Genomic DNA, 21,803 nt, shown 5'->3' on the forward strand with positions numbered 1-21,803 from the left:
GGCGGGGCTCGGCTTCCCGATCTGTCGGGGAGTAGAGGACTGCTGGTGTCAGGAGCGGGTGGCCACAGTTCCCTCAGCTCACACCTGCAGACACCACTGGACCAGGGACAAAGGTCCCCTCTCTGACCCCCTGAGGCTGGGCCCGGTCCTTGGGGCAGGCCCAGTATCGAATTTTTTTAGAGTACAGCAAGTCGGGGGACTGCGCCTGGGAAGCAGGAGACCTAGGCGCAGCTCACCCTCCTCCGTGCGTGACACACAGTAAGAGCCAAGCGAACGGTCCTTCCCTGCAATATTTATTAAGGAATTTACACAGACACAGGAGAAAGGCAACCAGGATTTGTGGTTCCCACAGGTGAAATCTTTTAAGCAAAGTTTTCTCGTTTTCGTTTTCAAGTCCGGTGAACAACGACTGAGAGGAAAGCGCCAGGCCCTCTGCCACACACACCTGGAGAAGGCGGGGAAACAGCAGCCTGGGACACAGAGGCATGGAGAGTGACCGCGGGCTGGGAGAGGGGGAGGGGCAAGGGAGCTCTCTGGAGACTGCAGTTTTTTTAAACCATAAGGAAAAGTGGCAACAGTTTTAGGCTGTTGATAAATTAACTCCTCTCTGTGTAAACCTAAAACAAAACAAAACACCCGAGCAGATGGGGAAAGGATCCACACACGCGCGCACGCACACACGCAGCACACAGGTTGAGCTCCGTGTTCCCACTGGAGGGGCTGGTCCTCCAGCCATAGCGCCGGACCCACCGCAGACAGGAGGGCGCCGGGCGGGGTGTGTGTCCTTGTGTGGGGCCTTCCTCAAGTCTTTGGTGCTAATAAAGGCTGGCTGAAGCGGCGAGTCCTGAAGCCTCAATCCAGGGCAAAGTAGAGTAATATTTTCGCTCCTCCTCACGGGAGGGGGTTTGCCTCAGCCCAGGGCTAGGGCCAACCTGACCCAAGAGGCAAGGAGTATTTAATCTGATTTGAGCACTTTCTTCTTTCCCATAAATTATGGGAGCATGATGCCTCCCTCTTCAACCAAAAATTTAAACATGCAGAAATAGCTTTGCAACACATACAGAAGACCTCTATGCCCTCCCCTCTTTGCCTAAAAGACAACACCTCCAGACCTTCCTGAGAGTCTGATAGGAGGTTTCACCTCACGGTTTAAGTGCCTTCTGCCAACGATTCCTAAGGTGCTGGTGCCATGTGAGGGCTGGGGCTGAGGCTGCAGAGGAAGGCGAGGGGACGCGTACGACATACAGCAACAGAGAGGCCTGCGTGTCCAGGAAGTGGCTGGGCTGGGCAGAATGCCAACCCCCAAACGACAGATTGAGCAATTTCTAAACCAAACATAGAGGTAGGAAAAGGCAATGGGGTGGGAGGAGATGGGGAAAGAGGAAAAGTGGGGGAGAAAGGGCTGAGGAGAGCAGTAGCCATACAGGTGTTCTGCTTTTTATTTCCACATCTGAGGGCTGAGAGTCTGATTTGCTGCCTGTCCATTTCCGCCGCTCATCGACTGTCCGTAGCTCAGCATGCCATGGGCTCCGCAGAAGTTCATCCCAGCCATCTGCTGGGTCATCTGAAAGGGAGAGACGAGACTTCAGACCAGGCGGTGGGCACGCAGCCAATTACCTCAGAAAGGCAGGGTAGGAGTCCTTCTGTCCTCGGGGAGGGGGACAATGAGACAAGGGAAACTGTCACGGTACACATCTGCCCTGAACCTTAACGGATCGTTTTGAGGGCTCCAGACCACATAAATGAAGGACTTTTCCGAAGGGAGATGTTGACAGAGATGAGTGCTCAGGGAGGGAGAGGAGTCCTGGGGCTAGTCAACATAAAAGCAGCGTGAGAAGTTATTCTCTTTCTCCTTTCTGGTCTTTCATCCTAAAAAGAAGGGGCCTATTGTTAACTTGCCAGCCCTGAGAGTTGCCGACGAGCCCCGGACCAGCGCCCCTGTCCTATCTCCAGCAGAGTTATTGCTGTCAGTGTCAGCGAAAGTGCTGGTGCACGCTCAAGCACAGAGAAAAAGAGAGAGACTGGACTGATCAGAATGAACAAAGGAAGGCAAAAAAAGGAAAGAAAAGAAAAGAAAAAAGACCAATGTGTCTTCAGTGTGTGAGAAGGGAAGTTGCTGGATGAAAAGAACCAGTGGAATAAGGTCTGGGTGGGGCTGGGGCCTCTTTATGAATGAGACTGAAAGACTGGCCTCTGGCTGTGAACAGAAGAAATGACTTATCAAGAAAAATGCCTTAAATTTCCTAAGCCTGATACCTTTCTGTATCAGTTCTTTTTCTTAAGAAGTTCTATTTTTCTCCCACCAACTTTTTTTAAAGAAAACCTCAAGCTTATAGAAAAGTTGAAAGAACAATATAACGAAACCCATAGAGCCTCTCTTAAATTCACAATTGTTAACACCTTGCCATATTTTCTCCCTGAGATATATATATCTTGTGTGGGATCTCCATATATATATATATATATATATATATATATACATATATATATATATATGCACACATGTGTGTGTGTGTGTGTGTGAATTTTGATGAGCATTAAAAATTGCAGATATGATGTTTTATTTTCTTTGTAAGTCAGGAGGCATCTTATAAGAATAAGTATTCTTGGCATGCTCATACACTTTCCTAGAACCAGAATACAAGAAATTTGATACAAATTCAATAATATGTTACATTTCATTTTCATATCTCTCTTGTCTCCTTTAATATAGAATAATCCCCCCCACACACACTTTTTCTTTCCTGACACCATTTTAGGAATCCAGGCAAGCTATTTTGCAGTAAATCCTCCAATTCAGATTCACCTCATATTTTCTCATCCAAGTTACATTTTGTTGGCAAGTTACATTTTTGTTGGGAAGTGACATTGTCCTTCTTAGTACAGGATACCAGGAGGCACATGATGTTAATTTGTCTCATTGTTGCTAATCTGATGTTTGAGCACTTAGGTAGTACCCATCATTTTTTTCCACTGTAATCATTAAGTAATCTAAAGGGTATTTCTTTGAGGATGTGTGAATATCCTATTCTTTCTACAACTACCAGATGCCATTCTTCTGCTTTCCCTCCCTCTCTCCCACACCCATTTAAAAATATGTATCACTATGGACTCATGGATTTTTTTCCCTTCAGTGTTATAATCTATGAGTGTCACTCTTTTTGATGTTTGAATTGTCCCACATTTGGACACTGGGAGCCTCCAGATGTTGGCTCATATGTCCTCTTGACACGTCCCCATCAGTTTCACAACACTTCATTACTTACACAAATAAACATGAAGGACTGAATAAGCAGATTAAAATCCCAACTATGAAAACTAGAAAAATAAGAGCAAAAGTAAGTCAAAAGACACCATATAGAATGAAATAATAGAGATAAACCAGAAATGGAAGTAAAAAAAAATACAAAAAGGTTGTAAAACTAATAAATAAGATGAAATCCTGTGGGTTTAAAAAATATATATAAAATTAACAAAATAGACTGCTAGTTAACCTAATCAAAAGAAAGTGCAAAGGGGAAGGAGAACACAAACATACAAAATAGGAAATGATGAGGGAGAAAGAACCATTGAAAGAGGAAACTAAAAAGCCATGAGACAGACTGCTTGGCATAATCTTTGATAAATGAATTTGAAACCCTAGATTCATTGGCTAATCTAGGAGCTAGAGTTTTCCACAGCTGACTTTCATAGAGGAGAGAAAGCTATCAAAGAATTCCTATACAAAAAAGCAAAAGGCCCATATAGTTGCACACGGGAATTCTACACCATCTCCAAAGACCAATACTACATAAATGATTCCAGACTCCAGAAAAAGGAAAGCATATCTCCACAGATACTCCTTTGCCCATCTCTTTGCTCTCAGACTTGGAATCACTTTTGTTTCCATTGGGTTTCTTTGTATCTAGTATAAAATTAGCCATTGCATTTTGAGCCAATTTAAACATCTTTTTTCTTTTCATAGAAGAGCTACCTATTAATATGACTGATGTGTTTGGTCTTCATTTTGTCACATTACATTTTTCTGTGTTTATTACATTTGTTGTACTTCATAGTCTATGTATTCCATTTTATTCTAAAATATTTGTTTGGTATTACCTATAAAGTTTCATTTTTGTTCTAGTGGTTATCTTCACTTGATCTTAGCCAAAAGGCCGAGAAGCAATCTAGTGGTTATCTTTATACTAATACTTTCTTTTGTTTCCTTTAGTCTGTACTCAAGCTTCTACCATTTGGTTTGACAGCTTATTACATCCTTGGACTTCACCCTATTTCCTAAGCAACAATCAGTTTATTCTACTTGCCCCTTCTCACTTTCTCCTCCCCTTATGTTTAGTTGCACTGTTTGTTCAGGATACTATATGTATTCTTCTGCCCTTATCATTACCTTAGAGTCTCAGTTAAATACTTAATCACCATTGGTCCTTCTATCAAAATGTTCCCAGTCATGTCTTAGATGGATGAAGCTTATCTTCTGGTATATTCCTCAGATATAGGAGGAATATACCATACTTATGATACTCCTTGATTTCTTACATATTTAAGATTTTTAAAAGTACTTTTTAAATAGCTTCAATCTTGAAGGACGATAGCTTATCTGGCTATAAAATACCTGTCTCACATGTACGTGAGTATCTTGAAAACAGTACTCCCATTGTTATCTTTTTGTATGTTGCTGCTAGAAGTCTGTTCTTTTTTCTTTATAAATGGCAGATCTAGGGGCGCGGGGTGGTAAGGAGAGTGTTGGAGCCCTGAGAATTTTTCTTGTTTCATAAAGTCTAAAAGTTTACTGGGATGTATGTTAGAGTTGACCATTCTGGGTCAACTTTTCCATACACAATAGACTCTTTAAATATTACATTCAAGTCTTTTATTTATAGGAAGTTTTCTTGTATTATAGATTTAAATATATTAATTCTGCTCTATTATTTTGTTTTTCTTCTTGGCAGTCTCCAAATATACTTATGTTAGGCCTTCTTTGCTTAATTTCTGTATTGTTTTCTCTTGGATTTATTTTCCTGGTTTCTATATTTAGTTTCCACTGTCTTACCTGTTTCATGCCTTTCTTCAATGCCAAATATATTTTCAATTGAATCTATTCTCCTCTGGCTAACTGGTAATTCAGTTTCTATGATAATTGTGTCTTTTTTCAATTTCCTTCCTGAACTCAGTAGTTTCATTCCATAACCTCCAGTTTTTTATCCATTTTGGTTCTAAGTTTTTAAATTTCTGATTTGAGCTGTTTTGTCTTCAATTATTAAAGGGAATTTCATTTAGGCTGGTGGTTTGTGTAACAGTTTTCTTCTGTTCATGGCTGGTTTTGGGGGGGGAGAATTTTCATTTCTTGAAATGTTTTGATTTTCATTTTCTAGTTTCTTCTCATAGTAGTTCTGCACAAATTTCACCTGCCACGTTGTGTTTATTTTGTAGTGCCTTGTTCTTCTGAATCCACAATAATACAGCTGGGTGTGAGGCTTTGTGGAGGCTTGTTAGATTTCTTAGCTCAAGAGCGCCCTCATCTGTCACTATAGTGAAATGATTATTTGGATGGGGGAGAGGATGGTTTATCGTCTTATCTTATAATTCCCTCTTTCCACTGCTCACTCTGTACCTTTCCTTCACTACCAGGTCCCCCAAAGAGTACCTTTTCCTTCTAAGTCACCCCCATTACCCTAGAAACCATGCTTTTCCAGAGCTACCACCTATAACCCTGTATATTTCAAGCCCCTCATTTTCGATTCTCCACATAACCAGAGTTCTAGTTGCTAAGTCTCAGGCCTCTTCTCAACGTGCCTCTGATTGGCATAGGTCTTTCTCTTTCTAGGGGATGATTTTGTCTATGTTCTGTCACCTCTAGCCCCCTGCACCCTTTCCTCTTTCCACAGGTCTCTCTCATGATGGCTCTGCTGGATTTGGGTGATTACCACCATGTAACTTGAAGTTTGCAGTATTCTGTCTACTGGATGTGGTGGTCATGGGTTATGAGTGGTTTTATTTGCACTAGTTGTTTATCTGTATAGGTTGCTTCTGTTTTTGTTTTAATGGAAGTGTGAAGAAATTTAGATTTAGGCATTACCCTCATTCTACAGTAACCCAGAACTCCTCAGAAAGTCTGATATTAGGCAGATCTGGAAAAGAAAAGGGTGTGGCAAACCTAAGAAGGTCTCTGCATGATCTCATCTACAGCATAAGGGTTCAAATGATAAGGAAGAGACAAGATGAGCCGGCCTTGAGGAAGGCTCAGAAGGCTCATCCCTGGTAAGCTGGGGCCGCTTACCTGAGTAAGGTTCCACTGCAGCTGCTGAGCTGGCTGAACCCCGTACATCGTCTGGGGCACAGCTGCCATGCCTGCCATGTAGCCAGCCTGCTGGGTGGTCATCATTCCATTTGGCACACCCATCATTGAAGCCTGCATGCCGCCCATATAGCCTGCAGGCATGGCCATGGGGGCAACCATTCCAGAAGCTCCTGGCTGAGCCACCATGCCTACTGGGGGGGGCATCATGCTCCCCATTATGCTGTTGGGAGGAGTGACCCCCGGGAAGCTGGGATAGGCTGTGGGGTACGCCATCTGAGCTGGAGCCATGAACATTGCTGCCAAGAAAATACACACACAGAGATGGGTTTAAGAGGAAAGTGCACAAGGTCAGTCTAAACCCTCACTGGCTACTCCTTCACAGCTAGAATTTCTCAGTAGCATTTCTACTGCACTCAGAATGCTTGCTTTCAGAGCAAAACAGTTAGATTTCCTACAAGGCTTGCAACAGCTTACCAGTGGGCTGCTGACCTAGCCACTTTCCTTTTATGGTCCAGGTCCAGACCTTGAATGAGACTTCACAGAAGGGTGACACCAGACCCCACAGACATGTGGCTCTGCGTTACATTACTATCCATCGGCTGACACTTTGTAGCTTCACAATAAATGTCATGTTCAAGTTTGTTTGAAGTGTAACATCCTGGTCCCCAAAACAACTGCCCCCTATTACAACAAATAATTCTTGCGTGTAAGACCTCAGGTGTCTATCTAGCAGATTGCCCCCACCCCCATGAAATCTACCTTGGGCAGGCATTTGAGGTGTCTGGGAGCCATACAGTGAAAGGATGGAGTCTTTTGAGAGCTGTTTCTTGCCTGTTTCTTCTGATTTGCTTCCTGGTTCTGGAAAGAGGTTCAGGTTTTCTGGAACAGAGCCAGCACTCCCTGCAGTTGGCATGGAACCTACAACCTTAGGGCAAAGAGCAGAGGGGGAGAATTGAAATGGTCCTCACAGGGGTCTCAGTAAGGACTTCCTTCATCTCTCTGCCATTTCTAACATCTGCAATAAGAATTCATGGCTCAAGTTGATAGCTTCCTGACATTCCTACCCTACAAGTATCTGAAAACACCAGATGTTAAGTTCTGGCACAATTCTTTGGTCTATAGAACAAGATGATTTGGTGAAAAACAAACAAACAAATAAAAACAACCCACCAACAATGCAGCCGCAGAGAACGGAGCTTAGGTCCCAAGGCAGCCATTTACTAGTTGCATAATGAGAGGCTAGTCACATAACCTTTCTGAATTCATGTTTCCTCATTGATACACAAAATCACCTAGCGCTGTGCCTGGTCATAAGCAGGTATTCCATGGATGGGGGGTCATTAACAGTTTCAAGTCTTTCAAACCTACAAATTCTCTGGCAGTAACTCACACTGAGGAGCTGACCTAAAGTATCAGCCTTCACAAGGTGACACTCCTTCAACAGAGGCCCACTCAAAGGACCCACTCTTTGGGGGCAGGAGACAAAATGGAATGAATGGTAATCTCAGGCTGTAACAGGGATGACAGTATTAAGGGAAGAATCAAGAAGACCAAAGTCCAATTCCACCAAGGAAGTATGACTGGGCTCCATTATGAAGTTATCAAAATTACCCTTTTCAGAATGTTCTCTAATTTGGAGGAGCCCATGTGACTCACCTTTCTGGAGACTGAAGAAGAGGGGGATGGAACAGAAGCCAAAAGATCTAAATCCTTCTCTAGAGTATTGCTGGTCTTACTATTTGCAGTGGAGCAGGACACAGGAGCATCTGGAAAGAGAGATCAAAGCTAATCTGTAGTACTGCTCAGTAAGTCCATGCCTTCCTTCTATTCTAGATATGAAGCAGACAGAGAAGGCCTATATGCTCCACCAGGGACCTGGAAATCTAGGCTTCTGAAATCCCCTAGCTTGGATGGGACCTCTCATAAAAGACCTCACCCTACGTTCCCAGGAGCATGCCGGAGAAGCCTGCAGCCCGGCTATCAGGCACGGGGCGGCAGAAACCCGGCCTGTAGGCTGTATCAGCACCACAGCAAACGGGCTGGCTGGCTCCCTTCCAGCTATTTGAGGGGTAAAGCTCTGTAGCTTTTCTCTCTTTTTCAGAGATCAATGAAAATGAAAGGCACAGAAATTATAAATAGCTAATAACCTAAATCAGCAGAAATGTACTAAAACGAAGTACATCGCTTCTCGGCCTTTTGGCTAAGATCAAGTGTAAAACGAAGTACAGCCATCAGATCTGTGAAAGGTAAAGAGTACTCTGTTTCTAAAAGGGGCAGAACCGCTAGTTCAGGGTTTCAAAGGTCTGGAGAAAAATAAGCACAAGGGGAACAGGCCATCTCAGAAACCGGCTGCGCCTGAAAACTGAGAGGGCTGGGGCATGACTCACACGTGCTGCTCCAGTGAAACTTGCTAACGCTTACTGACTATGTGCCAGGCAAGGGGCTCAGAGCTTGGGAGGCACTATCTCATTTAATCCTTCCAACATTTTTGAAGCAGACACTGTTAGAGTAGGAAGGGACTGTTCAGAGGTTAGGCAAACCACCCAGGGTCATGCAGATAGGAAGTGGAGAGATGGAACTGTGACTCCAAAGGCCATGCTCTTAAACCACGGCACTATACTGTCATTCTGAAGAGTGTAAACACTTCTTAGAACAACCGCCCAGATGTAAAACAACAGGAAAAACATGAGAGAACCATCTAAATGATGAAGACACAAACTGAAGAATACAACTGATCCATCCATCTTCCCAGGGTGACGGAGAACTCATCATAATTTGTAAGATTATGAGAGTGGAAAAGTCTATTCTTCTTTAAGTTTATTCATGTATTTTGAGAGAGAAAGAAAGTGTGAGTGGGGGAGGGGCGGAGAGAAAGGGAGAGCTTTGCACTGTCAGCGCAGAGCCTGATGTGGGGCTTGAATCCACAAACCATGAAGATCATGGCCTGAGCCGAAGTCAGACGCTTAACGGACTGAGCCACTCAGGTGCCCCGAAAAGTCTGACTCTTACCGAGGCCCAACAAATCCATGACAGGTGCTGAGGATTTCGGGGAGCTTTTCCGAGGTAGCTGTGGATCTTCTTTTTTCTGTGGCTAAGGTGAAAATATGTGAAAGAAAGAAATAAGCAGGTGTTTCTGAACGCTTTTTTTCCCTCTCCACTGTAAAGCCACAGGTATTCTTGTGGTATGGCTGCTGTTATTCAAAAGGTTACCAAAGAAAGAAAACTCAGGAAGTGTCAGGCGAAAGAATCAAGTCAGGAACCATAAGTGCATAAACCAAACCTAATGTGAAAAAAATCTTGTCTGTGCTTGTTTGGCTTTCTGAAACCAAGACAACCACAGATCAGGAGGTCCAACAAAAGCAGCAGGTTTGGGTCCCAGGAAAAGCCACGAATAAAGGTAGGTGTCCGATGGTATGAGAGCCAAGAGCCAACAAATCTCCCAGTGATTAGAAAACCTTAAATACCAAAAGGGAGACCAGTTTAAAGATTACCTAATTCACTCTGCCAATATCATTAATGATTGTGTTCTGCAGGCAGTGCGACTCAGAGTGATGATAAAAGACTCTTCCTTAAGCAAATAGTAAAAAGTCCTCTCTCCCAAGATTCCAAGCTCTTATATTAGGGTATCTACTACTACAGCCACAATGTCCTGTGAAAAAAGAAAGGCGTCTACTTCAATATGACAAAGCAAGAATACAAGGAGGATTGCAATGGATTAGTATGGCCAGGCTTCTGGACTGCTCTTAACTGCAACAGGAAAATGAGCTAGAGAGGGTCTAATGAGAGCAGGATTAATGTAGCATCTGCTCAGAAGGTATCACAGAGCCTAGGCATTTCGGCCCGGAACGGGCCTCTTGCTCAGAAGGACAGATGCAGTTCCCAAACTCCCAACCAGCCCCAAGGAGAAGTGTCACAGAGCAGATGAGGCAGCAAGAAGGCAATGGAAAAGCAGCAGAAATGGCAGCAGGCAACCCAACATAAACGCGGAAACCTCTGGCCCAGGAAAAATGGTGTGATATGCTATCAGCCCCACTGCACCCACCAGAGGCCTCCTCCCCTTCCCCTCCACATATAAACACAGCGGAGGCCATCCACCCAGTGCAAAGGCTTTCCCACGTACCATCTTAACTTTCTCAAAAACAACAGGTTCCATTTTTTTCTCTGGAGCTGGTTCACTCCCTCTTTTCCACTTGTCATCTTTTTCTTTCTATAATGATTTACAAAACAAGACAAAGAACACAGGCCCCATGGTGACTAACAGTTTGAAAATTATAATTCCAAATGTGCAAAAAGGACAGAAAACATTCCTACTGAACAGATGCAGGAGGCTGACAACCTTGGGGGTCTCTTCACATGGGCCATGAGAGCTGGCCTCTCCCACCTTAGTCTCAGTGCTGTAGGAGACACAATGCTCCTTTCACGTATGGCTAAGTACTTCCTCGTTCTAACTCATCTGTGATTCCTGAACTGTGGATCTAGGCTATCTACAGAAGTTAAAATTGCTTCACCAGTTTGCTGCCCTTTTGTGACTCAAGTTTAACTTGCCCATGCTTTGAGGGGTACCACCTCATCTTGGTACACCAGTAAATAAGTTCATATTCATTTCATCTTATTTGACACATATCCTTTGTGATTTTTTTTTTAATGTTTGCTTATTTTTAAGAGAGAAACAGAGCACAAGCAGAGGAGGGTCAGAGAGAGAGGGGGACACAGAATCCGAAGCAGGGTCCAGACTCCAAGCTGTCAGCAGAGAGCCAGACTCAGGGCTCAAACCCACAACCTGTGAGATCATGACCTGAGTCAAAGTCAGATGCTTAACCGACCGAGCCGTCCAGGCACTCTCTCCCTTGGGTTTTTAAATTCAATTGTAAGTCTTCTCAATCTTCATCTCCTTCTTTAAAAATCAGGAAATAAACTGCAATTTCAAGCTTAAAGATTTAGGGAAACAAAAATCAAGGAATTAAGGCAAAAAAAAAAAAAGAGCAAAAGGATTAAATATCCCTTTTAGGGTGTCCTGAATGAGTTGCCTGAATAAAACCAAAAGCACACCAAAAATAAAAGATTAAAATGTCTCAGTTTCTGTCACTTCCAGAGGCAGTTTCATAATGCTTTCATAGATTATAATGTTATTAGTCACATTTTTAACGAATAAATGTTATTTGCCACATTTTTAACATCTAATTGCAATAAAACCCCACACAGAGTAAACTTAAGAAGACAGGCATATAAAAGGAAGTACATTTTAAAAAATGTTCAGCTTTGCCAATGATCAAAAAATGTATTTTAAAATACTTTTTTGAGAGGAGAAAGATCTCAGTAATACCTACTGTTGACACGGATGAGCTAGCACTCTCACACAATGCTGAGAACATAAAACAGTGCAGCTTCTGGACAGTATACTAACAAAAGGAAGAAGAGAGACGAGTACTGAAGCCCTTCAGCTTAGATAATATCATATCTTGTAATGGATCTTAAGAAAATAATCCAAAATATGGAAATATAACCTTATGCACCAAGAAGTTCAAAATTATCTACGCTGAAGGAAAATTTAAACAATCTCTCTTGGTTCCTATATTGTCTTCTCCACAGAAGGAAAATGGTAAAATATACTGTGACTTAGTGAAGGTGTAACAATTAAAAGCTATGAGCACTATACAAGTACAAAAAAATATGCTAAATTGAATGAAAATTGTAGACAATCCATAGGACTATCACAATTATGCCTCCAAAAACTAACTACATAGGAAAAAAGAGGGAACACACCAAGGTGATATAATCACTGGTAAAGATGATAAGAGTAGGCCTAGATTTTCCACTTTAATTTTCAAGAACACGTGTGGCTATCTCTGTTCCATACATGGTGTAATCTTTTAATACAGAACACTTAATTTCTCAAAGTTAAAAATGCTTTATCTGTCCATTTAAAAATAATACTCTTTAATTAACAGAACCACTTTCTTTTCGATTTGATATTAACTGTCCTCACTTAGGAAATATTAATTCTTGGCATATAAATTGTCACAAGGATATTTTTGAAACTAAGTACATCAGGGCGCCTGAGTGGCTCAGTCAGTTAAGCGCCTGACTTTGGCTCAGGTCATGATCTCCCGGTTGGTGGGTTCGGGCCCTGTGTTAGACTCTCTGCTGTCAGCTTGGAGCCTGGAGCCTGTTTGGATTCGGTGTCTCCCTCTTTCTCTGCCCCTCCCCTATTCATGCTCTGTTTCTCTGTCTCAAAAATGAATAAACTTAAAAAAAAATTTTTTTAAACCCCTAAGTACATCAAGTAAAAAACATTTTGGTAAACAGGAGGCATTTTGTTCTTAAGTGAAAACATCCCATGATTAAAACAGGCTGTTTGCAGGGGTACAGTACACCAGCAACATAATTATGAATGAACACTATCTTCATATGGCCACACTTCCCTCCTCCCCCATCTTCTGGATTATCTCAGGTACTCTTTTCTGACCTTGTCTGATTTCATATCTTTTGGTACAATGAACAGAGCTGGGCAGATAGACCACAGTTTTCTTCAAATAAAAGGAGATGTGTGTGCTTTCCTTCCAGACTCTTTTTGATGATGCCATCCAAGCCATGGCTGTACACTGGGTTAATCCTTTCTTGGAACAGCTATGATAAACTCCAGGTCCCTTTTCTGGATGACTACAAAGAAAGAGTCCTTCACACTAAGCTCAGAAGGAATCATCTTTACCCAACTAAATGTGTTACCCTGCACTTACTTGCCTACATTGAAAGTCACCTACAAGTTGATGCCCCTTTACACAAAAAATGATAGACAGACAGACAGGACTCGTGTGAGAGTCGGAGAATTCTGTACTCTCTTCTCTATATTTCTGCAGATAAAGAAATAGTCATATCCAGCTTCTTCTTCCAGAAACCATGTTGTACTTCCTCCGGTATGTTATACTTGCCCAAGTTATCAGATATTGTATTTCAGATTCTAACCACATGCTTAGGATGGAAAGCGAGCTTGGCAACTAGTAGTCTCCTTCTAAAACCCTTCTCAGGAACAGGGTCCCACTGGCAATTAACCCATCAACTCACTGGAAATATATGCTGACCAAACTGAAGAAAACTCGGGTGATTTAATTAATTTTGTTGGCTTCATTTACAGAAAAAAATGCATATATACACACACACACACAGTTACACATACTATTGTTTGACCTAGTATGCTCAATATGTCCATTTGGAGAAATAATTTGGAACTGGGAATCACTAACATCTAAATACACGTCAAGGCAAAGAACTCACTGATGATTTACCCTGTCTGTCCCTGACGCAGAAGTCTACTCCATATTTCATGGTCTTGACTCAATAACTGGCTTTCTTCTACTTTTTAAAATGGCTTTGGAGTATTTCAGTAGCTCTTCTCAAATTCTTCCCTGGCCTGATTAATAAGCAAATTACTCATTATGAACAAAGCTTGATAACCAACCCTAAAGGCATTGATGTCCAAACTTCGGTCCATGTATTTCTTCTTCTCATATTTATCTCGAATAAATCCCTCGACAGCTCTGCAGAAAGCATATTAAGGATAAATCAAACAAGTCTTCCCCACAGTATGACTATGACAGGTCAACCTGTAGTCAGTGGAACGTTGTTCTCCTCTCTCCCTCCTGCCTGGCTTCTCCAGATGGCTCCGGTTTCTTCACATGCAGTTTCCCCTGACCAAAACCTCACAATGCCTCCTTCACGGGTACTGCAGGGAATCCCTGTTTCCTATGACTTTCCTTCAGGGTAATGATAGCAGCATTCTTCATACTGACATCAGAGGAACCTGTGGCTCTTCTAGAATACAGGTAAAGCAATTATCTATTTTAAAGTCCTTAGGTCAATAGGCCTTAAACAAAGGCAACTGTGTGCCCTTAAAGCTACAAACTCTTGCACTCCACTACCAGATTCCAATCAGTGTGTCTTCTTCAGGGCCCCAAATCTGCATTTAACAGGTTTCACCTGCACCCAACAAAAGCCAAACTCTAACAAGACAGTCTACAAACCACATTTGAGAAGCACTGCCTTTAGAGGGTTTGGTTTTATGAGTAGGGTGTGATCCCCTGTTGAGAAATTGGGGAAAAACGTGATTGGTTAAGTAGTCAAGAACAGTTAATTCTTTCACACAGGACATAGAAAAGGCGTTAAAAAATGAATGGTAGTTTTACTGATTCAACACAGCACAGTAATCTATTCTTTTCGGCACACAAGAGTTTCAGAGATGCCAGAACTATCAGAGATGTCACTTTATGGAAGAATTCAGTGAACTACTTCAGTCCTAGTTCCTGACTGAATCTTCCCCATATGACAGCACCATTCCAACATCAGAAAGTATACATATGCTTCTTGTATGTGTTGGTGGCAGGAGAGAGGAAAGCAAGACTTTGATTAAACCACATGGATTCGGCCCAATCAGATCACGGGGCTTGAGTCTTGTGTGACTTTCCCCAAATACCAAAATACCACTCAGCCTTCTAAGTTGCTTAAAAAAAGATACGGGTCTATTTGAGGTCGCCGAAAAGTCTCGGGAAGATAGGCTTCATAGAGTCGGTTTGCCTTTCCGTTCCCCATCTCTTGCATGCACTGCAATCAAAGACATGGGGACACATGGAATGTCAGATGACAAAAGAACTGGAAACCTTCTCACCCAACTGCAGCATTGTACAATTGAAGGACCAACCTGACAATGGCAGAACCAAGATCTACGTGCATGCCTGATTTCCAGTCCACCATTCTCTCCAGTCCATTTGCTCCCATGGTTGTGGTTCCCACCCCCCTCCCCCAGTTTTTTTGTTCAAAGATTCATCTGACAAGATGCATTTAATTCAGTAATAATTCAAGACCCCATTTAAAAGCCCAAGACACATAAGTACCAATCAAAATGTCTACTTGATACGCAATAATCAGTACCTAATCAGGCAAGCAATAATTGGGCAATAACTACAATTCTGAGTTTATACTATTAATTAATGTATTCAACTTTATTAGCAATAAATGTGTTTCCCATGAGGCCTTTGAAATTGATTCCTTAGACTTGTGAGGGACAAATCCCAAGATTTTTTAAATCTTCAAATTCCCAAATACCTCCATGGCATGTAATTTCCTGCATAAGATATAATAAAGTGTAACTGGAAAATATAACTAATCTTTTAGACTTTTAGTGAATCTGTAAAAGTAGTCTAGGGGCGCCTGGGTGGCTCAATCGGCTGTGTCTGACTTCAGCTCAGGTCATGATCTCACAGTCCATGGGTTCGAGCCCCACATCAGGTTCTGTGCTGGCAGCTCAGAGCCTGGAGCCTGTTTCAGATTCTGTGTCTCCCTCTCTCTCTCTCTGCCCCTCCCCCAATCCATGCTCTGTTTCTGTCTCAAAAATAAATAAACCAAAAAAAAATTTAAAATAAAATAAAAGTAGTCTAATTTCTAAAGCCATTTTCTGGTTAAGAATAACCTCTTATTTCTATTACCAACTTTAGCAACTGTTTTCTTTAGATCATTTCCCCCCCTCCCCACCCCCCCAAGAAAAGAAAAAAAAATTTTAATTACTTTTAAAAGTTTCAAAGGAGGAAGAAAACAGAAAAAATGAAGCCATATCGAGGTGTAGATCTTAAGCCACTAGGCTCACTAACTTAAGCATCTCTCCCCCAGCCTACCAACCTAACAGCAAATAAGGTTCGTATATGCACCTTAGCAATAAAATACTGTTAAGTCTATACGTTGGACGGTGTGTGTGTTTGTGTAACTATCTAAAACTACAAATGTTAGATTTGGAAATGCCAGGGGTCTCAGAAAATAATCCAAAGATCCCCGTTTATACCTTGGGGTTATATCCATGGGATCCTAGACCATAGATTGTGTTTTGAAGGAAGTAAAGTAGAAGTAGAATAACAGATCTTAACTATAAAGATTAAAAATTTCTCTGTTAAGGTATAAGAATTTGACATAAGTGTTTGGCAACTATATTTTCCTGTATCTCCCACTTTGTGCCCAGTCTGACTGAAATTCATCTGGAACTGTTCTTACATGGAAATATGGGCGCAGCTGACTCACTGTTGGGCTACGTACGTACCTGAATCTGTTCTTGAGTCCACTGGTCGAGGTTAACTGATTTCACCCTGGATATGTGCACCCCCAGATTCCTGTGGATTCCAGCACATCGAATGCAGATGAATACACCAATGTTCCAGGAGGCCCATCGTGGCCCTGTGAAGGTTGAGAATAGGGTATATAAATACAAATTAAAACAACATTCAAGGTCCAAGCTGGAATATTTAGATTATCAGACAGTTCTGCTAGGACATAAAGGAGAGAACTGTCACCACATTCACCTTTTTTATTGATTTTGTTCACTCCTCCATGGATCAGCACTGTTTTTTTAAAGTTTAGTTTAAATTTAAGGGTATAGTACAGTGCTTTTTTAGTTCATTCACACAGCTGTGCAACCATTACCACTATTTAATTCCAAAACATTTCAATACCCCCAAAAGAAGTAACAAACCCCTTAACAGGCACTCTCCATTTCCTCTCAACTCCCCACTCCAGACCCCTGGCAACCACAAATCTCTTCCTGTCTCTATAGATCTGCCAATTCTGGACATTTCATGGAAGCGGAATTATATAATATGTGGGCATTCATGTACGGAATGGCTTTGTACATTAATAGGACTGTTAAAATGCAGAGTTATTACACTGTTACTTTTATAAAAATATCCCAGAAGAACAGTGCAAATTCATGTCACATTCTATTTAGTAGCTTACATGAATAACCTTCTCTCAAGAAACTTTTCAATGGTGGTGGGGCCTGGATTCAGTTTTCCTACTAGGAAAACAGATACAGACATGCCGGGCCAGCCCAAGTCTCAACCTGAAATTTAAAACTCTGTTTATCTTCCCTTCCCCATTAGGCCTATAAAATATGCATCCTGATTAAGTTAACAGGATCCCCTCCCTTTGAGCTGATGTCCCTACTTTACCCAACTACACAATTATCTTGAGTCAAGATTGCCAAATAATAAAGATGCTTGTTGCAATAAAAAATAAATCTCAGATATATATTTTTTAATTTTTTTAATGTTTTATTTAATTTTGATAGAGAAAGAGACAGAGCATGAGAGGTGGAGGGGCAGACAGAGAAGGAGACACAGAACTGGAAGCAGGCTCCAGGCTCTGAGCTAGCTGTCAGCACAGAGCCTGACGCGGGGTTCAAACCCATGAACGTGAGATCTGACCTGAGCCGAAGCCGGAGGCTTAACCGACTGAGCCACCCAGATGCCCCCAGATATATATTTTAATAAAAAGAACTTGCCAACTTGGCTCATCCTGATAATCACTCTGGAAAATCACTCTTCTTTACAGTGTTTATACAAGAAGGAAACAATTTGCTTTATATGATAGCTACCAAAAAACTTACTGAAAAGTAATTTCCTTCTCCATCTTTCTGCTAGAAAAAAAGTGTACCATATAAAATAAGACTGCTATCACAGTTAGAGGTTTCAATAAAGAGTGAAAAGACACCCATTGATTTTTTTTAGAGAGATAAATGGGGCATGTGTTTGGGCACCAGACTTCAATTCTGCCAGACACAATCACTTGGTAGGGCTGCAGGTTTTGACGGCAGGGTTTAAAAAAAATTTTTTTAATGTTTATTAATTTTTGAGAGAAAGAGAGAGAGAGAGCACGCAAGCAAGTGGGGGAGGGTCAGAGAGAGAGACACACACAGAATCCAAAGCAGACTCCAGACTCTGAGCTGTCAGCATAGACCCCAATGCAGGGCTGGAACTCAAAAACTATGAGATCATGATCTGAGCTGAAGTTGGATGCCTAACTGACTGAGCCACCCAGGCGCCCCTGACAGAAGTTTTAATGAAGCAATGCTAGAATCGTATGGCAGAAAATTATTCTTAGATATCTGAATTCAACATTATTATAAATAAGAATGTAATTTTTTTATAGCATTCAGACATTCTGGCAAATACTACAAATGCAGGAAGTTCAAATCCTCCCTATAACCACCAGGTGGTGTTCTCTGCCTGAAATGTTATCCCAATAACTTATTGCTATTATCTTGATAGACTCCTATTTATCTTCTAAGAAGACTGGCAGTCCCTTGAAATCCCTGGGTTGATTTGCAGACTGGGGCTGCCATTCCGTTAATACACACAAATCACTAACACACATCTTTCAGTGGCAGGAAGCTATAGGAAAAACAAAATGAAAAGCCTAGAGATGTGAATGCAGATTCTTAGGGTGTTGTGTGTCTACTTTGGGCTATAGTTTTCATAAAGGAATTCAGATAAGATTTAAGTGATATAGGGTTAAAAATAGGACCAGTGGTGCTTGTATGGCTCAGTCAGTTGAGCATCTGACTCTTGGTTTTGGCTCAGGTCATGATCTAAGGGTGATGAGATCAAGCCTTGCGTTGACTCTGCACATGCACACTCTTTCTCTCTCAAAAAAAAGAGAAAAGAAAAGAAAAGAAAAGAAAAGAAAAGAAAAGAAAAGGAGGGCAGGGGAGGGGAGGGGAGGGGAGGGGAGGGGAGGGAAGAAAAAAGGACCAAAAGTTAACATTTTGTGTTTCTTTGCTCTCAATTCTAGAACTAATGACAAGATAGTTAAAATATATTTGTTTCCTAACACAATAAGAAGACACAATACTAATTAAAAGTTAGCTGTGGAATGTTCCGCTGTTTGCTTCCTGGCTCTAAGTCCAAGTGTGATTCCCGATCATCTAAGCTACTGCCACTACTGTGGAATTTCTCCAGCTCATTCCAGAGTATGTAAAGTCCTTTTGCCTCTGAAGAATACAAGACCGAGACCTGATATTCTGGAGCCACTGCAGGCCTCAGTACAGAGGCAATAATAGTTAATGCAGGCAGTAATATTTTCATGAAAAGTCAGAGAGCCTCCTCAGCTCCCCTCCCACATCTCTCCACAACCTTTTCCCAGTGAAATAGTAAGAGTTCTAGCTCAGACACTCAGCATCCTTTAGTTTTCAGGCACTAGATTTATTGGTCAATAACTGCATGCTCCATGAAAGATTCTGAAATTGCAGAAGAGGAAAACACAAAAGACAAAAGTTACTTTATATGGCTGAAAATGCAGGGGAAGGGTGTTGTTATTAAAAGTACAATCTATATGGCCAGAAAAAACTTAGGTTTGAATGTCAGCTCTGTTAATTATTAGCTGTGCAGGCTTCAGAGATACTTAAATTTTCTAAGCCTCAGTTTCTTCATCTATAAAATGTGTACCTCACAGAATACAGATGGACAATATAAGAGAGCTCCATGTAATAACATGGTATAGAATGAGATTTCTGGAACCCATGTCCCACGCATCCTCACTGAAAAAGCTGGTTAACTCATTCGTATGCATGTAACAACATGCAACATTACAGAATGCTTCTTTTTAGATAGAATATAAGTTCCAGTCCTAAAATGTCAGAACCAAAATTGACTGACTGAATATCCGAAAGAAGAAATCTACCCTGACTCGCACTTCAAATCTTCTAAAAAACATGAAATTTTAACCAGCTTCCTTTGTCTCCCTGAAAATATTCCTTGAGAATACACTACCTTAAACCCCCACCTATTCCCCTTCTCTGCTTTACTCCCCCACCCTGCCTTTGTGCCCACACATGTCTTCATGACGCACATAAAGGCCCAAAACTGTCAACCTGAACCTGTGCTTGGATTCCACAGGACCTAGTACTGCTGCTACCTAGGCCTGCCTGAATCTGGTAAATGTAATGGTTTGGTACACAGTGGTCATGGCAATGGAAGAGAAAACCAAGAAGACACCAGTTTGAAGCAGAAAATGGAAAGAGACTCTGAGAGGCAATATTCCCAACTCTTTTGAATGCAAACAAAATAGAAAAGCAATATAAATTAGTAATTAGCACATGAACGAGGTCCTGGATAAGTGAACATATTCCACAGATGCTTAACAGGTTCAGAAGCATTAAACAGTATTAAAATTAACCTGTAATCACTCTGCAATAAGCAATCATGAAAATTTAAAAAGTATATGGATTTGGCTGATCTATCAAGAATTCGACTGTAGTAATTACCAGCCCAGTATCAGGGAAACCTAGGTTTAAGACTGACTAGTTGTATGTGTTTTGACAAGTCTCTCTAGGGCTTATGTTTCCATTTGTAAACTGGAAAGCATGTAAGTAAAAACTATTTACAGTCAACTACTGGACAATTTCTACATACCAACTACTGCTGCCCTGCTGTAAATTTCCTTTGCTGCTACAACTTCCCCCACTAGCCTCTGTGGGTTCTGGGCTTGAGAAGTCAGCAGGGAGAAGAAGAAAACTAGAGTTACAGATAGCTTGAAGCTGCTATTATAATAATTACAGCTTGTTGATCTCTAACCTATAGAGTTCCAAACAAATAAATATTGAGCTAAAGAAAAACACACTGGGTGCCTGGGTAGCTCAGTTGTTAGGCATCTGACTTGGGCTTGGGTCATGATCTCACAGTTGGTGAGTTCAAGTTCCACATTAACTCAAGCAGAGCTTATGCCCTGCTTTGGTGAGCCATACTTCTCTCTGTGCCCGTTATGTGATTCTCCCTATCTCTCTGCCCCTTGCTCACTTGTGCCCCCCACCAAAGAATAAGAAAAAAAGAAAAAGAAAAACACACTGATAAATTGATGGTTACTCATTTAGCATCACGAAGCTGTTGAAAAGCTCTTTAACAGGAAGGGCCAAGGAAAAGAAAATCTCTTCCATGTTACTACATCCAAGCCCTGTTGAATCTACCCTGGAAACTCTCTGAACTTATCAGTCTCTACCTAAACCTATAAGCATTCATTCTTGGAACATTACTTACTGAGTACCTACTATGTGCCACACACTCTGACTGCCTAAGTACTAGGGATACAAAGGCAGAGATGTACAGATGAGATCTGCAGATTCAACGAGCTCACCGATTAATTGGTCTCCAGCTTCCTACCAGAATAAACTGTCTTTAAAAAAATGTTTATTGGGGCGCCTGGGTGGCTTAGTTGGTTGAGCATCCGACTTCGGCTCAGGTCATGATCTCACAGTTGGTGGGGTCGAGCCCCACTTGGGCTGTGTGCTAACAGCTAGCTCAGAGCCTGGAGTCTGCTTCGGATTCTGTGTGTGTGTGTCTCTCTCTGTCTCTCCCCTGTTCACACTCTGTCTCTCTTTGTCTCTCAAAAATAAATAAATGCAAAAAAATTTTTTTAATGTTTATTTATTTATTTTGAGAGAGTCCTTATTTTGAACATTCCTCCCCTGCCCCCTGCAAGTGAGCAGGGGAGGGGCAGAAAAGAGAGGGAGACAGAATGTGCTGTCAGTGTAGAGCCGGACTGGGGGCTCAAAATCATAAACTATGAGATCATGACCTGAGCCAAAATCAAGAGTTGGATGCGTAATGGACTGAGCCAACTAGGTGCCCCAGAATCTTCCTAAAACTCAAATCTGCACAGATCAGAGCCCAAATATTAACTTTACACGTGTCTCATATAT

General features: G+C 41.7%; 1 protein-coding gene across 3 annotated transcripts in view; it reads right to left on the bottom strand.

Moving 5' to 3' along the window:
- Positions 1-272: 272 nt before the first annotated feature.
- SMAP2 (small ArfGAP2) overlaps positions 273-21,803 on the bottom strand; it is a 53,072-nt gene continuing 31,541 nt past the window's right edge. For 2 of the 3 annotated variants that reach the window (XM_029947547.1, XM_029947545.1), the window contains exons 2-10: positions 16,377-16,510; positions 14,808-14,893; positions 13,755-13,833; positions 10,419-10,505; positions 9,308-9,389; positions 7,955-8,064; positions 7,058-7,223; positions 6,278-6,594; positions 273-1,564 (exon numbers count right to left, since the gene is read on the bottom strand). In XM_029947547.1, coding sequence (XP_029803407.1) covers positions 1,439-1,564; positions 6,278-6,594; positions 7,058-7,223; positions 7,955-8,064; positions 9,308-9,389; positions 10,419-10,505; positions 13,755-13,833; positions 14,808-14,890 — 1,050 coding nt within the window. In that variant the 5' untranslated portion in view covers positions 14,891-14,893; positions 16,377-16,510 and the 3' untranslated portion in view covers positions 273-1,438. The remainder of the gene's footprint in view (positions 1,565-6,277; positions 6,595-7,057; positions 7,224-7,954; positions 8,065-9,307; positions 9,390-10,418; positions 10,506-13,754; positions 13,834-14,807; positions 14,894-16,376; positions 16,511-21,803) is intronic. The other variant, XM_029947546.1, reaches the window with a different exon arrangement.

Source organism: Suricata suricatta, chromosome 8, assembly GCF_006229205.1.
Source record: "Suricata suricatta isolate VVHF042 chromosome 8, meerkat_22Aug2017_6uvM2_HiC, whole genome shotgun sequence".
NCBI classification, from domain to species: Eukaryota; Metazoa; Chordata; class Mammalia; order Carnivora; family Herpestidae; genus Suricata; species Suricata suricatta.